Source organism: Ostrea edulis, chromosome 1 (assembly GCF_947568905.1).
Source record: "Ostrea edulis chromosome 1, xbOstEdul1.1, whole genome shotgun sequence".
Taxonomy (NCBI): domain Eukaryota; kingdom Metazoa; phylum Mollusca; class Bivalvia; order Ostreida; family Ostreidae; genus Ostrea; species Ostrea edulis.
In genome coordinates, this window is record NC_079164.1 from 94213140 (window position 1) to 94232161 (window position 19022).

General features: G+C 34.0%; 1 protein-coding gene across 7 annotated transcripts in view; it reads right to left on the minus strand.

The window, feature by feature from the left end:
- LOC125673249 (WD repeat-containing protein 97-like) overlaps positions 1-19022 on the minus strand; it is a 75409-nt gene that overhangs the window by 26309 nt on the left and 30078 nt on the right. For 3 of the 7 annotated variants that reach the window (XR_007369369.2, XM_048909730.2, XM_048909763.2), the window contains exons 14-21: positions 15716-15742; positions 14611-14749; positions 9807-9913; positions 6135-6282; positions 3581-3833; positions 3399-3459; positions 3009-3262; positions 1837-1866 (exon numbers count right to left, since the gene is read on the minus strand). Coding sequence is in view for 5 of the 7 variants with exons in the window: in XM_048909730.2 (XP_048765687.2) it covers positions 1837-1866; positions 3009-3262; positions 3399-3459; positions 3581-3833; positions 6135-6282; positions 9807-9913; positions 14611-14749; positions 15716-15742 (1019 nt within the window). In the remaining 2 variants the exon portion in view is untranslated. Of the gene's footprint in view, positions 1-1836; positions 1867-3008; positions 3263-3398; positions 3460-3580; positions 3834-6134; positions 6283-9806; positions 9914-14610; positions 14750-15715; positions 15743-16688; positions 16716-19022 lie in introns of all 7 variants that reach the window. The other 4 variants (XR_008803408.1, XM_048909759.2, XM_048909741.2 and 1 more) reach the window with 3 other exon arrangements.

The window sequence follows — 19022 nt, forward strand, 5'->3', positions numbered from 1 at the left end:
TACCCAAACCCATCAGTAATTATACCCAAACTCATCCATAATTATACCCAAACTCATCCGTAATTATACCCAAACTCATCAGTAATTATACCTAAACTCATCAGTAATTACACCCAAAATCATCAGTAATTATACCCAAACCCATCAGTAATTATACCCAAACCCATCCGTTATTATAACCAAGCCCATCCGTTATTATAACCAAACTCATCAGTAATTATACCCAAACTCATCAGTAATTATACCCAAACCCATCTGTAATTATACCCAAACTCATCAGTAATTATACCCAAACTCATCAGAATTATACCCAAACTCATCAGTAATTATACCCAATCCCATCTGTAATTATACTCAAACTCATCAGTAATTATACCCAAACTCATCAGAATTATACCCAAACTCATCAGTAATTATACCCAATCCCATCTGTAATTATAACCAAGCCCATCCGTTATTATAACCAAACTCATCAGTAATTATACCCAAACTCATCAGTAATTATACCCAAACTCATCTGTAATTATACCCAAACTCATCAGTAATTATACCCAAACTCATCAGTAATCATACCCAAACTCATCTGTAATCATACCCAAATGCATCAGTAATCATACCCAAACCCATCCGTTATTATAACCAAGCCCATCCGTTATTATACCCAAACCCATCTGTAATTATAACCAAACTCATCAGTAATTATACCCAAACTCATCTGTAATTATACCCAAACTCATCAGTAATTATACCCAAACTCATCAGTAATTATACCCAAACTCATCAGTAATTATAACCAAACTCATCCGTAATTATACCCAAAATCATCAGTAATTATACCCAAACTGATCAGTAATTATACCCAAAACCATCTGTAATTATAACCGAGCCCATCCGTTATTATAACCAAGCACGAGGTCTTATGATTTACACCAAAAAAATGATTTCTTGCAATTTATTTAAAGCTAAACCTTTTTCAGGCGTAAATCTATCACAAATTCAAAAGTATTTACACAAATTTGGTCTTGAAAAACAAGCCCCGGATCTGTAGCCATTTACTATCATTATTACTACAGTCAAGTCCTTGATAACATTACTATAATTGTTATAAGACTGTTGCTCAAGACCAATCTAGTACTACAATGCCTTTAATAGCATACCGGCCACTGTTTGGTTTGTTTGTTTTCTTTCTTTCTTTTATTTTCTATTAAAATATTGTAATAAGAACTGCACTTATTAATACTTTAACAGTAGATAATCACTGAGAGAGAGAGAGAGAGAGAGAGAGAGAGAGAGGCAGACAAGAGAGACAGCGAGAGCTGAACTACTATATGTGGAATATTTCTAGAATTTATACACAAACATCCACCTCTGTTATCAAATTGGATAGAGGACAAACAAAATGTAAAACTAAAAAAAAAATAATTAATACATGGGTCATTTCAATTCAAAACCATCTTTTTCATTTTTGGGAAAGGAAATAAAGAAAGTTAGTATGAGCAAATTACATTGTAGATTCATTTTACAGTGGAATATCAGAACCATTTCCCACGTGCAGATTAAACAGATAATGGGTATTTTATGTGGAAGTTTGCCTCTGTGTCCTAAATAATGCCCATCCACCATTTCTGTTTTGGATGAAACAGTCAAATTTTATTCACTATCTAATGAAATACAATTTCAAAGTTGATATTTCTTTAGAGATGGTGTACATGGGCAAAATTTATAAAAAGCACACAGTGCACTGGAATATTTTCACTACATATGTACATGTACTAAAATTTGAAAAGCCGAATAAGAGTATAAAGAATATTGAGTAACATTTGATTGGAAGCATACCTGTACACCTAATAACCGGGCCCACCTATGCTGTTTGGAAAAGCAATACTGGTATTCAACAGATGAGCAAAAAACACACACACAAATTCATCAAGGAGGTAAAGTATGTACAGGATCTGTTGAAATTTATGTATCTTCTTCAGAGATCCTTCAGTTCATTTACACTGTCATTTCAACACTCTGGGTGGTGCAAAAATATGTGTACCAAAAAAGCTTCAAGGAACGGGAAATAATCACTTGCTCGATATCTTTTGTCTGAAGTAGTCATTAACTTCCTTAAATTTTTATAAAACTTGTTTTTAAAAAATCCTCATGGTGACAATACAATTGAACTTCGATATCTCGAACACCAGTACCTCGAATATTGTAAACCAACATTTATTCGTTATTGCAAAACCTTGCGAGAATTTCTCGCACGCAAATAAAACTTGATTTACAGTACCATGGATACATGGAAGTGATTCGAAAGTCTCAACCACTTTTTCTTTCAGTATCTTACTCTTGATATCTTGAATCCTCGGATATCTCTAAGTTTTTCTCGGTCCCATTGAGTTCGAGATAACAAGGTTTGACTGTATATGAAGGTTATACAATATTACATCAGATCCTGTACTTCCAATAGAGAAACTAAAACACCTTCTAAACTTTGGATCTGTGGGTTGCATCACATCAGGTAACTATTATTGCTACATATAGTAATTGAACCCTGCTATGGATTAACTGTAAATCACTAAATTCTAACAGGAACAAACTTAATGGATAGGAGATGCTTCTGTAAATCACATTTTATTTGCAAATAACATTGTTTATGCGTAATTTTGCGAGACTAGACATTTGCAAAATATTAGTTCTCGCGATTAAACTTCTACACATAGAAGGCTTTAGCAATACATAATGATTTGTGAAAGGTGTGTATCATGAATGAACATTGTATCCATGCGAAGATAAGGTCTCGTGAAATAAAAGTAACGATTCCTGAAAGTTAAGTCTCATAAATAAATACATCGTTGTATCCACACGAAAATTATGTCTCGCAAAATAAACATGGTCTACAGCATAAAGTTCATCCGACTACAGAATGTGTTCAATACAAGTCTACAATGTAGACTTCAAATCTGTTGTTTTAAAACAACAAGTTTATTTAGCAATTCATAAAATATTTCAATAAGTACCTTTTCTTTCTCTATCTCGTCTATTTGACCTTGAGACAATGATGGAGGACGCCAAGATTCTTGAGATTTTTCTGGTTTTGGAGGTGGAGGCCATAGGATTTTAACCAAGACAGAATTTGGCACAAAACCACTTGACGTGGCACTCTGGTAGGCAGGCATGAGAGGTTCTTCTGTGGCAGTGACTGGTCTGGACGCTTTGTTGATAGGAGGAAAAAATCCTGTCGGTTCCCTCTCCGGTTTCCAATGATCCTCCGCTGAAAAATATTTCAATTTTCTTCACTGAAGTTGAATAATTTAAAACATTTTCTAAATATTATATTGATTGACAAAACAAGGAGTCAAATAGTGTTTTTGAAAAATATTAAATCCCTCTACAATAACTAAACCTACCATCATCAAAAACACCTCTGCTCAGGAAGTCCTCCAACGCATACGGATTTTCTGGTGGAACCTAAATATAAAGAATTCGATAAATCACTTTCAGAAATCTTTCTTCTTGATTTTGATGACATACAAGTTTAATATTTCTCTCCCTGTAAGGGATATACCTAACAATAAAACACAGAGCAGACCTGAGGTCTTTCCTTGTCATAGTACATCTTGAAGTAGTTGATGAAAGCTTCGCTGTTGATGTGGACATCTTTCTTTTCCTTCTTTTTCTTGTCAACCTTGATCGTCCTATCCGCCTTGATGAGGCTGTCCTTGATTTGCAGAAGCTCATCTTCTCTTGCCTTCAGTTTGGAAAATGCCTCCTCTTTAATCCTCTGCTCTCTCTTCACTTCCTCTTCTTCTTCTTTTGTCAAGATGTCTTCAAACTGATTGTACCTTTAAAATATAACACACATTCAAGATGTCTTCAAACTGATTGTACCTTTAAAATATAACACACATTCAAGATGTCTTCAAACTGACTGTATCTTTAAAATAAGAACACAATTTTTTGGATTTGATATGGATAACATATACATGTATCATAACTACACTTACTACAGTAACTTGATCAAAAGAGTTGGATCACATCAAGATGACAAGTGTAGATCATCAAATCAAATGAGATGTTTCCTGTCATCTTGACGTGATCCAACTCTTCGGATCAAGTTAATGTAAGTATTGATAAATTTATTGTATACTCCCTTATGTATTTTTATATCCATGTTTATAAGATAATGAATGTATTCCAAATAATCAACAAGAGGCCCAAGGGCCATATCGCTCACCTGAGTCACTTGGCTCATATTTAAAGTTTTTCCCTATATATTTGTATGCAAAACTTTGATACCCCCCCCCCCCTTGTGACCCCATCCTCCCCTGGGGGCCATGATTTTAACAAACTGAAATATGTCAGAAAGCTTTCATGTAAATATCAGCTTTTCTGGCTCAGTGGTTCTTGAGAAGATTTTTTAAAGATTTTCCTTATATATATTTGTATGTAAAACTTTGATTCCCTATTGTGGCCCCATCCAAACCCTGGGGGCCATGATTTGAACAAACTTGAATCTGCATTATGTCAGGAAGCTTTCATGTAAATCTCAGTTTTTCTGGCTCAGTGGTTCTTGAGAAGATTTTTCCTATATATTTGTATGTAAAACTTTGATCCCCTATTGTGGCCCCATCATACCCCCAGGGGCCATGATTTGAACAAACTTGAATCTGCATTATGTCAGGAAGCTTTCATGTAAATCTCAGCTTTTCTGGCCCAGTGGTTCTTGAGAAAAAGATTTTTCCTATATATTTGTATGTAAATATTTGATCCCTTATTGTGGACCCATCATACCCCCAGGGGCCATGATTTGAACAAACTTGAATCTGCATTATGTCAGGAAGCTTTCATGTAAATTTAAGTTTTTCTGGCTCAGTGGTTCTTGAGAAGAAGATTTTTAAATGACCCCACCTTATTTTTGCATTTTTGTGATTATCTCCCCTTTGAAAGGGACATGGCCCTTTATTTGAACAAACTTGAAAGCCCTTCACCCAAGGATGCTTTGTGGCAAGTTTGGTTGAAATTGGCCCAGTGGTTCTTGAGAAGAAGATGAAAATGTGAAAAGTATACGACGACGACGACAGACAACGGACAAATTTTGATCCGAAAAGCTCACTTGAGCCTTCGGCTGAGGTGAGCTAAAAACAAAAACATACAGTGAAATTATTTTTTGTGTACACAGTTTTGTTTGTAATGTGATTGATATTTTCCCTAAAAAACATTGTGTTGATGCATTGTGATGTCATCCGTGTCAGAGAGATGTGACATGGATTCAGAAAACCACAGTGTGGTGATCCGGAAAGTTGGATCACATTCTGTGAATTTTACAACCCCTTATTCTTGAACATAACAATAATTAATTGAATTTCTCAACCAATCCGCATCACTTTAATTTATCACCATTAAACCAACAAAATGAAATTATGTCCATGTGTACATGTACGAAGGATAGAGTGTTACTCATAACCACATGAAATATCTAAGACAATCTGCCTATACATAATTCTCTACACAATCTGATTAAAATCTGCTCATTACACAATCTGATTAAAATCTGCTTACATAACTCACTATACATTCTGATTAAAATTGGCTCACATAACCCACTACACAATCTGATTAAAATCGGCTCACATAACCCACTACACAATCTGAAAATCTGCTTACATAACTCACTATACAATCTGATTAAAATTGGCTCACATAACCCACTACATAATCTGATTAAAATCAGCTCACATAACCCACTACACAATCTGATTAAAATTGGCTAACATAACTCACTATACAATCTGATTAAAATCGGCTCACATAACCCACTACACAATCTGATTAAAATCGGCTCACATAACTCACTACACAATCTGATTAAAATCTGTTCACATAACCCACTACACAATCTGATTAAAATCTGCTTACATAACTCACTATACAATCTGATTAAAATCGGCTCACATAACCCACTACATAATCTGATTAAAATCGGCTCACATAACTCGATCACTACACAATCTAATTAAAATCTGTGAGTTACGGGGGTGGATCTAAGAATCTGATTTTCATTACATTTTATCCCAGACAGATTCATTCTAGTGGGAAAAATTCGAAATGTTAGCAAAAAAATAATTAAAATCAAAACAACTTACTTGAAAGAAGAGTGCGACTTTTTTAGGCGAGTATATTCCCTCTTTGAGAGTTTATTGACTTGGTTTTCATCCAGAGAGAAAGGACTCTCAGGTTTGGGGTCTGCAAATCTCATGGACACCATCTTAAATATATAGGATTTCGGCAAATCTGGACAAGAAGATCTTCATGTCAGTATAAATATAACTGGCTAACAAGCAAAATATTGGTTGTTAAATTTATAGTGGTGGTGATTTTACTTCTAAAATATTCAACAGTTTTTGGTTCATGAGTAGTGTGAAGCATTTTGTACAGATGACACAGTCTACTCCACTTATATTGAAATTGCTTACATTGAACTATCAGTTATATTCAAGTAAAAATAAATCCCCGAAATTTTACATTTTATTGTATACAGTGAAACTTCTCTAAACCAGCCGGCTCTCGGACCGGAAAAAACGGCTGGTTTCGAGGGGTGGCCAGTATACCGAGAATTTAGCAATTAGAATTAGAGACATTTTTTCTCAGTATTCACAAAGTAGGTACTGTTCACTTTGATCTGGTGTTCTATGATCAATTATCGGTGGAGATCAAATTAATCCGCTTATTGCCTGTATGTACCTACATGTAATTATGAATTACAAGAAATATTATCGTTGAAATCATCTATAATCTTAAACTGAAAATCTATAACAGGATGCATAAACAAAACACAAAGGCCTATCATTGGAATTCCTCTTTCCTACAAGAGGCCCAGGGGCCTTATAGGTCACCTGAGTATCATGTAACAACCTTCCAATGTTTGAATTAGGTTTGTGTTTAAATATAAGAATTTTACTTTTGGATGGAAGAAACATTGAATAGCTATGTGGTCAGCCCCGCCTTTGCACCAGAACCCCTGACCCAGGGGCCATAAATTACAGTTTTGAAAGAAGCATCCTTGATCATCATTATCATACTATTAGTTTGTCTACTTAAGGTATTCCATGTATAATGAAAGGATAATGAATAATTTTGAAGGATTTAGATCAACATAAAAGTTTATTGTTATAGAATGATGATGGTGAAGCAGATGAAATTCACATGACTGGTAAACGATTAGAAGCTGACCTTTTTGTACTTAAGACTTTTTTGGAAGAGTTGTTTGCCCTTTGTAAAAATAAGAAAATCTAATTTTCAAAAAATGTGTGTGGTCAATGATTAATTTTATTTCATATTTTCATAAAAAGAAAGTGTATGTAACTTTCTACCAAAAGATTAGTATCAAAATATAATTTGTTTTTAAAATATTGTAATAAAACATGCTTTTCCCATATACTTCAATGTTAAATTCTAGATGAAATAAATCAAGCAGTAAACAAAATTTTGAAAATTCCTATGGTGGATTATTTTTATTTGATGAACCCTTCAAAATGATACCATGATTACAAATATTCCACCATCCATTTATTAGATATGAAATATGGTCATTATACATTGAATACCTTAATACCCAGCAGCAGAGGAGAAGATTTTCAAAGAAATAAAATGCATTTTCACTATATGATCAATAGGGCCCCACCCTAATACCAGAACCCCTGACCCAGGGGCCATGAATTTCACAATTATGAAAGAGGCATCCTTGCTCATCATAACCATGCTATTGGTTTGTCTACTTAATACCCAAGGACAGAGAAGAAGATTTTCAAAGAAATAATGCATTTTCACTATATGACTTATAGAGCCCCACCCTAGCACCAGAACCCCTGATCCAGGGGCCATGAATTTCACAATTTTTAACAAGAGGTACTGCGAGCAATGCTCACTAAGAATACCCCCCGCTTACCCCAATCTCCCAAAGGGTGTTGGTAATAGGTATAAACTACCTCTTTTCTGAGTGTTGCTACTTCAATGTCCAGTGCGCATGACCTTTGACCTTTTGACCCCAAAATCGATAGGGAACATCTTCATCCCATGGGTAGTCCATATGTATGATATGGTGACTGTAGGTGGAAAGGATAACGCTTTAGAGCCCGGAAACCATATTGCTACTTCAATGTTCAGTGCGCTTGACCTTTGACCTTTTGACCCCAAAATCGATAGGGAACATCTTCATCCTATGGGTAGTCCATATGTATGATATGGTGACTGTAGGTGGAAAGGATAACGCTTTAGAGCCCGGAAACCATATTGCTACTTCGATGTCCAGTGTGCTTGACCTTTGACCTTTTGACCCCAAAATCGAAAGGGAACATCTTCATTCCATGGGTAGTCTATATATATGATATGGTGACGGTAGGTGGAAAGGATAATGCTTTAGAGCCCGGAAACCATTGCGTCTACAGACGGACGGACAGACGGACAACCCGATTCCAGTATACCCCCCCACAACTTGTTGCGGGGGGTATAAAGAGGCATCCTTGCTCATCATTACCATGCTATTAGTTTGTCTACTTGATACCCAGAGACAGAGAAGAAGATTTTCAAAGAATTTCTACACTTTCACTATATGACCAATAGAGCCCCACCCTAACACAAGAACCCCTGCCCCAGGGGCCATGAATTTCACAATTTTGGTAGAGGGCTCAACGTTCATTATAATTATGCCCACAGTTTGGCTTCTTGATGTCCAGGAGTAAAGAAGAAGATTTTTTAAAATTACACTCATTTTGATGGTTTTTGCCCCACCCCTCAGGCCCCAGGGGGGCAGGGACCACGAATTTCACAATTTTTGTTCCCCTCCACCCACAGATGCTATATGCCAAAATTGGTTGAAATTGGTTCAGGGGTTTCAGAGAAGAAGCTGAAAATGTTCAAATGTTAACGCACGACGCACGTCGCACGACGCAGGACAAAAACAGATAGCAATAGGTCACCTGAATGAATTCAGGTGACCTAATAAAACTATGTTTACATTCATCGCTTATGTCATTAACAAATTTGTTTTGACGTTTTTGAAAAGTGCAGTAGTAAATATAAAATTGTAATTTGAATATTTCTTAGGAATTTTAAGTCTATTGAAACCAAGAAAATTAATCTATCATTCTATAATTATCATTAACAGTCATGGGTTTGTTCTTTATTAACTACCGCTTATATCCATAAGGTAGTATGGTGCAACAATATGGCGTTTGATACTGTATTCATTCAATATGTTCCTAACTGTTTTTTACATTTTGTACAGCATTTGGAAGGGTCACTTGGATTAGCCAAGTGTCAATTAACACCCTTGACAGCAAAGGTAAACACTTTAGCAATTATAGAAGCCATTTGTGTTTTTCACACCTCCGGTTGATAATTTCCCACCTGGTCATTTGATCAGTCAATTAGCACACCTGGCCAATCTTGATCACCCTCTGGCCCAAATGTTTTGTCTTCTTCAAAAAGTGGTCAGTATTATAAGGGTAAATTACACATGTTTGTTAACAAATGTACTTTAAAAAGTGGCCGATGTCCGGTTTTCAGGGGTGGCCGGTTTTGTAAGACTTTCTTTGTAAGGAAATGTTAAGATTTCTGCCGGGACTTTGAAAATCGGCCGATATTCAGGGAGAACCGGTTTTCTGAGGGGCCGGTTTGGAGAAGTTTCACTGTAGTTCAACATCAGTTATCTTGAACTTTGGATATAATGAACAATTCAGGTCGGTCCCCATAATTTCAATATATCCAGAGTACACTGTATCACAATAATCAACAGATTAATAATACTTTAAGCTCACATTCAGTATATGGGATTTTGTACAAGTGATGACTAATCCCAACAAGGAGATCCCCTCGCTCACTGCAGAATCCCACACTGTAAGGCATGGTCTTCAACTTCAGAAGTCTGTAAATAAATGACATTAAGGTGTCTAATCAAGTTATGAAATACTACAATCTGCATATACAGTCAAACCTCATTAATATCTCAAATGAAATGGGATCAAGAAAAAACTTTGAGATATCTGAGAGTTTGAGGTAAAGTACTTAAAGAATAAGTGGTTGGGATTTCCAAATCACTTTGACATCCATGATATTCAAAATATTGGTGTTCGAATCCCGAAAGCTGTCATTTACGTCAAGCTAAAAGTATTTCTGTAAACCATCTTTGATTCACAAAAATTTCTTACATGCAAATAAAAGTCCTAAAAAATAAATTTTTTACAAAATCTATAAAAACAGAAATATTGGTATACTAAGTACATATTTCTTATTCTAGTTTGGTTAAAACCATTTTGAATATTCTATATCATACAGAGGAGATCTATTTTTCACTGTACATGCAAAGTGTTCATAGAAATCAGGAGATTCTGCTCTTTGACAGTGGAATAAAATCTGCACATGAATATCTAACTCATCTCTGCGGCAGCATTATCATGACCTATATATCACATGAATATCTAACTCATTTCTACGGCAGCATTATCATGACCTATATCACATTGAAACAAGTGGACCTTTCCCACTGTTATGAAAAACTCCAGCAAGATGACACACTTTTTCAAATCATTTCATCTTAAGACTAGGCATCAGTGGCCTAGTTGCTAGGCTGTCAGACTCGACTGAAAGGTCGTGGGTTCAAGTCTTGGCCACAGCAGGGCCGATGTTGTGTCCTTGGGAAAGGCACTTTACATGAATTTCCTCACTCCATCAAAGTGTAAAAGGGGTACCTGGCTATAGACAGTTAAAGATATTGTTAGAATGTTAGTGCTCTAGCATCTGTAACGGCAGCTTGCACTGTATGCTTCCCAGGAAGCTGAGAAAGTTCTAGATTGATATAAGGTTTGCCGGGGTAATAATGTATCGTAAAGCGCTTTGAGCAGCTGGGAAAAGCACTATATAAAACCAATCATTATTATTATCACTATATATTATAACGCCTATTAAACACCCACAGCTCATTAATACACATGGTTAATGATAAATGAATACAGATGACACCTGTAAACTTTTCTTATGAGAAAAATGTTTCAATCAATAGATCTGCTAGACAGTTACATCATAATGGTGTTGCCAATTTGTATGAGAGACCTAGTTTTCTTTTTAACATATAGTTCCACCCTCCTGTGACGTCATAAGATCTCGCAAAGTCAAAATTTAATAAGATATATGCATGACATGAACAAATATATTGTTGGAGTCTTTTTCAATATTTATCGTAAAAAATCTTGTTAACCATAAAATATTTCAAAAGTCAAAGTAAAAAATGAATAATCAACTTTACTGAATCCAAGGGCAATAACTCTGTTTTCATTAAATCATTTATCAAGTCCATTATGCGATAGATTTCCTTTATTTTTCATAAACATTTTCTATATTTTTTAGAGAAACATTTTCATGAGATTGGTATGAATATTATCATATCGTTTCAACCAGTTTTTGTGAAATTTTGATAATGCTGCTTAAGGAAAATTGCAATTTTCTGACGTTGATATTAGGCATGTGTGCTAATTGATAAAAATTTCATTAATACAGCAACATACTTATTTTATCATTTTTATTTGTTACTAAGATACTTGTATATTATTTGAAGAACAAACAATCAAATATAAGATTGAACCTATAATTCTAGAGGGGTGGAATTACCTTAAATGCTTTTAAATGTGTCATGCAATTTTAGTTTTTATTCATAACCAGGTATAAGGGCAGTCACGGTAGTTCAGTGGTAGAGCGTTCGCTTCGTAACTGGGTCATGAGTTCAAGCCTCACTTGTGATATGACGCGTCAAACCTAAGATGTAAACATAGGAAGTGATATGGTTCCTTCACCAAACGCTCAGCATTTAGAAGTGAGAATCATTGGTCTTTCGGACATGACCTTAAAAACGGAGGTCCCACATTGCAGCAGATGTTGGCACAATAAAGAACCCTCACTGCTATGGCCCTAAATGATAAGCATACGTCTAAATTTATGGCACTTTACCTATACATCTGGTGATGACTCATTATGAGTGAAAAATTATCAAAGGGATGAAACCAAACAGATATAGGAACACCAAATTGATATCTGAGCTTGAAGGAAATGTACATGTAGATTTTTCAGAATGAAAATCATGTTTTCGTAAATTATATGCTAAAACAAAAAATGTAACTCTATACACTTTTCTCTCCTACTATAATATTTGTAATTAAATCATCTTCATAATTCTTAGATATTCATGGTAGTATTATTCATATCATTTAGTCTGACAAGAGAAACAAGAGTCCCACAGACTTTATCGGTCATGTAAATACTAGTGAAAAAGTATCACTACTTCCATGGGCTATGAAATCTAGAAAAAATTTCCTGTTCTGAATATCTAAGCTAAATTCTAATGTTCAGCAACAGTATAAAACAAGATGTGTTCTTAAAACTTCACTGCCATCAAAAGTGCATACACTGATGAAAGGCTTTAAATAATAGATGTATTAACATTAAAACATCAAAAGATATTACTATAATTTGGACTCATCATAAAGTCATAACCCTGGGTTCTGAAATTCACCATTTTTTGTACATCCCTTTTCTGCTATTCCTAAGTATGCATTTAGATTTTATACAGTATCAGCAAACTTGCACATAAATACTATATACTAAGTTTGGCCCCACCCTGGGGTCAAAACCCTTACTCTGGGGAAAATCAAATTTACAATTTTGGTAAAAGACTACCTGCTCTATCCATTTAGTTTCAATTTAGTATCAAAAGCACTAAAGAAAATGTTATTTAAGTGTTTTACACATAAACACTATATAACAAGTTTGACCCTGCCCTGAGGTCAGAACTCCTACCCCGGGGATCATGAAATTTACAATTTTGGTAGAGGCTTTCCTGCTCTACATCACTATGCATTTAGTTTTTCTTACATATGTGTGGTTTTTGAGAAGAAGGTTTTTGAAAATTTGTCATTTTGGGGCAGTTTTTGCCCTGCCCCTAAGGCCCCAAGGGTGCAGGAATCCTGAAATTTATAATTTCTGTTCCCCTTGTTCCAAATATGTTTCATACCAAATTTGAAAAGAATTGGAATGATAGTTATCAAGAAGAAGTTAAAAATGTCTCTTGTTCACACATTTAATAACTGACCATTTTGGCCCCACCCTGATACCAAAACCCCTATCCCTGGGATCATCAAATTTACAATTTTGGTAAAGGACTACCGTATATACTCGCCTATAAGTCGGATTTTTGGGAGTCAATTTTTGGTCCAAAACTCTATGTCCGACTTATAGGCGCGTTCTAAGAAGACTGGTATTTTTCTGGGCGGCGTATTGTAGATAAGTGTTTTTTAAACAACTCCGACGATTATAATGGACTACCACACAAATGATTATCTAGACATATTGTATTGTTTATGTATATTAAAATTATGTATAAAGTACAAGTATTTGCATATTTTTATCTAGTTAAAAATTATTTACATACCGCTATAATTAATACTTTCATTATTCAACTAATCTATCGGTAAAATTTAATTACGAACCTGATTTAATATTGAAATATTCATATGTATACTGGCTGAAATATATTTCATAAAAGACTGAATATTGTTAACAGATAATCTAGATCATCATTCTTGACTCTTAAAATTGTTGATACAATGAATTATACCAGAATCCCACAATAACAGCGAATGCCACTAAGTAAACACAGTGTCAGGTACTGGTAATTAAGAGATCATAATTGTTTGGGTAAATAAAACCCCAAACAGGTATGGTTTGGATATTGAGCACCTCATAATTATTAATTTCTCAAAATATTTTTTGAAACATAGGTAAACACACTACAGCATTGACTTGAAATTGTCCACCGACTCTGACAAAAATTTGTACCAACTTATAAGCGGATCAATGGCAAATTCCTACAAAATAACCTTAAAATATGCAACCGACTTATAGGCGAGTATATACAGTACCTGTTCTTTCTAAATATCTATTTACTTTCAATCTAATAGTATCAATAGCATTTAAGAAGATGTAATTTAAGTGTTTTACACATAAACACTATATAACAAGTTTGGCCCCACCCTGGGGTCAGAACCCCTACCCCGGGGATCATGAAATTTACAATTTTGGTAGAGGCCTTCCTGCTCTACATCACTATGCATTTAGTTTTTCTTAAATGTGTGTGGTTCTTGAGAAGAAGTTTTTTGAAAATTGCCCCACTCCTAGGGCCCTAAGGGTACTGAAGTCCTGAAATTTACAATTTATGTCCCCCTTGTCCCCATGATGCTTCATACCAATTTGAAAAGAATTGGACAGGTAGTTATTAAGAAGAAGTTAAAAATGTTCAATTGTTAACGCATGACGAGCGACGGACGAAAACCATTTGCAATAGGTCACCTGAGTTTACTCTAACCCTAACCCTGAGTTTACTCACGTGACCTAAAAAAGCTAGTGTCCTAACTGTTGTGGATCAAAATTTTGTAAATTTTCAAAAAAACCATAATGAATTTTGAATTTTCATTAGGTCATGTGATCAACTTGCACTCATTGTCCAATGACAGTATATTGTGACTTACACCCATTAATATTTATAAGTAAGAGATTTTGATTATGATCATAATTTACCTGATCAGATTATTGGTTTCATCCCAAATTCTAATTGTCCCGTCCAAACTGGACGAGGCGTACAGCTTCATTCTCTGGCAGCTGGTCAGACCAGTGATGCTGTCTGTGTGGTCATCGTCTGGCTGGTGGTCATAGCGATCTAAGGAAGGTGAGAAGAAACTCTGCCTCAAATAAAATCATTACATTGCACCTCCTTCACTAAATTGTGCTCCATGACATGTAATTTACATATTCATAACATTTAATTTACATATTCATGACATGTAATTTACAAATTCATAACATGTAAAGTTCTTGTAAACAAATTTGATTTTCTTAAAGTTCTGCAATTGTTTGAAACAGTCTTATAGAAAACAAAATCACATTTTCATTTGTAGAGGAAATATTATATAGATAGTTTGTTTCACTTTGATACAATATATTTCTAAAATTCATTCATTTTTTTTTTGTAGATATGAAAAAATATGAGTTGGTAGATTAGTAAAATTGACTCCATGATGCAAGACTGAGTATTAAAAAACAGGTACATGTAGCATTAAGGTTATTTATATCTAGCCTCACCATGTATGTATATGTACATTCAATTCCAATACCCCACATCTAATTATTTGTTTACACTTCATAAACATAATGCCAGGGACATTTGATACCAAAAATTAGCTTTCCACTTCAAACTTAAAATTGTTACTTTTTACTTTAAAATAATTTTTCTCTGTTCTTTTAATGAATAACAAATGAAAACACCCATTCTAATACAGACCAACAAAAGATTAAAGCTCAGGTTATTTCTTTACACTAATTGTGTTAATTCTATAAAGTACTTAATACATTTTAAAATAATAATGAAGTTTGGTTCAAACATTACAATAAATTGGTTTTAAAGTCTCTCAGTTCCTTACAAAAAAGCATGCATATTTTCCCCTGTTTTTTATGAGAGATATACAAATTGATACAATTATACTAGAATCAGTAAAAGTTTCTCTACTTTCAAATAATTAATTATTAAATATATGATATCATCACCTCTACATCAGCATCATTTGCTATTAGTATTATTTGCCAAACATTTCCAACTTTGCTTTCCAAATCAAGGGAAACAACTCACATTCCTGATCGTCTTCTTGAAGCTCCTCTGCAGACAATTTTTTAAAATTCAAAATTATTTTATTAAATAAAAAAAAAATGAAAATCATTTTCCATTTATTGTGTAATTATACATCAACTAAGTTAATTTCATGCCACTGAGAGGCCCTTGTACTGGCCTTCAAATTGTGTAATCATATGCTGTACTTTTTTTGGAGGGTGTGTGGGTTTTCACTGGGATAACTGAAATAATTAGTGATGCTAAAGTCTATTGTTAAATAGACTTTTTTATAGTACATGCACAGACAATATCAATTATATTCTTATGTATGTATTCCTCTTCTAATGTTTTCATCCTAAATTCTTTCACATTGTCAATTGTTGTATGAATTTAAAATCCAGTTAGAACCTGTTTAAATCTCTCTCTTTCTCTCTCTCTCTCCTCTGTGAATATAAAAGGCAAAAAAAATTCTAGTGAAACTTTTGGCTTTTTTTTTTCAAGTCATAAAGATGTGCAACTACATTTTGATAAGATACATTATTTCAATTTGTTAAATATACGTACATATATATGATATCTAAGGCAATTAATTTTGCACCTTTTGTTGGGACAAACCAGATTAAAATACTGCCAGCAAATCCTTATACAGCTAGCTGTATCAAAATATTCAAATTTAAAAAATAAAACTGAAATAAAAATCTTAAATCTTCACACATTTTCTTCATTCTATTATGAAAAAAGAAAATAGAATTTAAAAAGGAATAAAAGAAAGAAGACTATTCACCCAGTCCTTGATTATAAAGAAAACTTTAATCAAAGAGAAAGAGATGAAAAACAACAGAGTTTCTACAATTCCATTCTAGAACCAAAGAAATGCTCCCCTGTTAATTATTGGATGAAATCATAACTGCTTCCACTAAAAAATAACCAATGAGATATCAAGAAAATGCTGATTAAGTAAACTAGTGTAAATATTGAATGTGCTATAAATAACCTGTTTCTCCTTTTGGCATGCTAAAAACTGCAATGTTAAGGGAGCAGACAGTTAAATTCAAGGTTAAGGTTCGTAACCCTGGTGACTGTTAAAGTAACCCGGTACATCACACACATACAAAATCAAACATCATAGTTTCAAGTAAAATAATCTTCCTGAAAAAACACATAATTGTGGTAAAATCATAGACTTATTGATGTATTTATAAACTAAAAAATTCTCATAATATTAATGCTTTCGCAGAAACAGTGCTATACCTGTTCACAAATTGTGTGAAAGAAATTGTTTGGTATGAACCAATTTTCAGTTATTAAAACTGGATAATGTATATAGTTGAACTTCAGTATCTCGAACATCAATATCTCCAATACCATGGATATGCTGAAATGATTTGGAAGTCCCTTATTCTTTAATTTTACCCTCAATATCTCGAATCCTGGGATATTTTGAAGTTTTTTCTCAGTCCCATCGAGTTTGAGATAATAAGGTTTGACAGTATATCTTTTAATGTAATATATTCATAAAAATAATGTAACGGTCTAATAAATTGTGATTGAATATCATAACGGTTACAACATCCGATTATAAATGTGTTCACCGTCAATTTCCAAGTTCTTTCACATTACAAACTTGTGAACAGAGCATAAGATGTGAAGGGGGAAAATAACAGAGTGGTCTGTGTAAATTAATATTGTTATTGCTCCAACAACCTCTTCACTTACTGGAGTGAATTTCTAAACTTTGTTTGCTGTCCATTTCTCTCCCAAACACTAGAAAACCATCATCAAAGACAGAAATGATAATATGCATTTTTCAGATTACCAAGAGACCTTCAGGCCACATTGCTTACATAGTGTTCCACGCCATTCTCCTACTTTCTCGGCAATTTTTTTTTATTAAATAATTTTGTTATGAGGAGGTACCAAAATCTAAGCACGGCATATATAATATTCTACGTTAATTTCCTCTTTTGTGTTGGGAAACTTAGAGTGGAAAGGGGCGAGATCAAAACTTTTAAAAACCCCTATAAAACTAAATATGACGAATGTTGAAATTAATCTATTAACAAATAAAAACATAAGATTATATATAACACTCTGTTTATCTTTTCTACTGTTTATTCACAAATGAAAGTGTACACTAAAACTATCAAATGTTCATTAAATAGTAATATCATGTGATTTTTTACAGTCAATTGTCTTTTTTCTTATTCCACTAATTAAGTGTAATCGATGTCAGATGAAAGAAACTTATGAAAGATTTTATCCCCCCACCCCTCCCCCTATTTATATGAATTTAGATTTTCATTAGACATGGACCTTTTGATCTCGCCCCTAATGTGATTCAGCACAACATACATTGTAATATGATTATAGCATTGTTAACAAAGTATGCATCTGCTTAATTATTTCTACAGTAAATTCTAAACTTTTATCTGTATTCTACAGAAAGTGTAGGAATATGCTAACTTAGCTGTAAAAAAAAAAATTAGCTTAGGACTTTTTAATATTATACATATTACAATAATCATCGATTCATTTCTGTTATTTCAAGTTAACTGAACATCACTTTTAATTTTTTTATGTTTATTGAGCAGATTATAGTCATGTATTGAATATAGTACCCTCTCACATGAGTCCTTGGTCACGATTTGATGGGGAGGGGTGTAACATGGATTTTTAAGGAGACTGTGTGTATTTGTAAGGAATAAATTAATCAACAGGATTTATTTTCAATACCTGTCTTAGACGGAAAACTGATTTTCAAAGTACCAACAGAACACCCAGTCACCAATACTCTGATACCTGATTTTTGCAAAGGACCTCCAACATTGAAACCGTCTACGTGATCCCCAAAGACATCATAATCATTTATACCATAAACATTTACACCTCTAATGAAAAAAGTGAAGATAACAAACAGTGATCTCATGAATCCTATTAAAGAATACAAAATTAAGAGAAGACAAACACGGACCTCCGGACACACCAAAGGTGCGATCAGGTTCCTAGGTGTAAGCATCCTCTGGACACACCGGAGGTAGGATCAAATGCCTAGAAGTAGTAAGCATCCCGTCGACCGCTCACACCCGCCGTGAGCACTATATCTTGATCAGGTAAACGGATTTAAACGGAGTAATCCGTAGTCCACATGCTAGGGACTACTTTAATTTAAATTTGAAATCATGCTTGCTTATATGACTGGAAAATTATGAGATCAGATCTGTTTGCAAATGATATTGGACTAAACACTTCATTCACGAAAATGTAAACTAATGTGTATTTTTTGAAAAAATATGTAATAAAGGATTATTGAGTGACTATCAGGAAACAT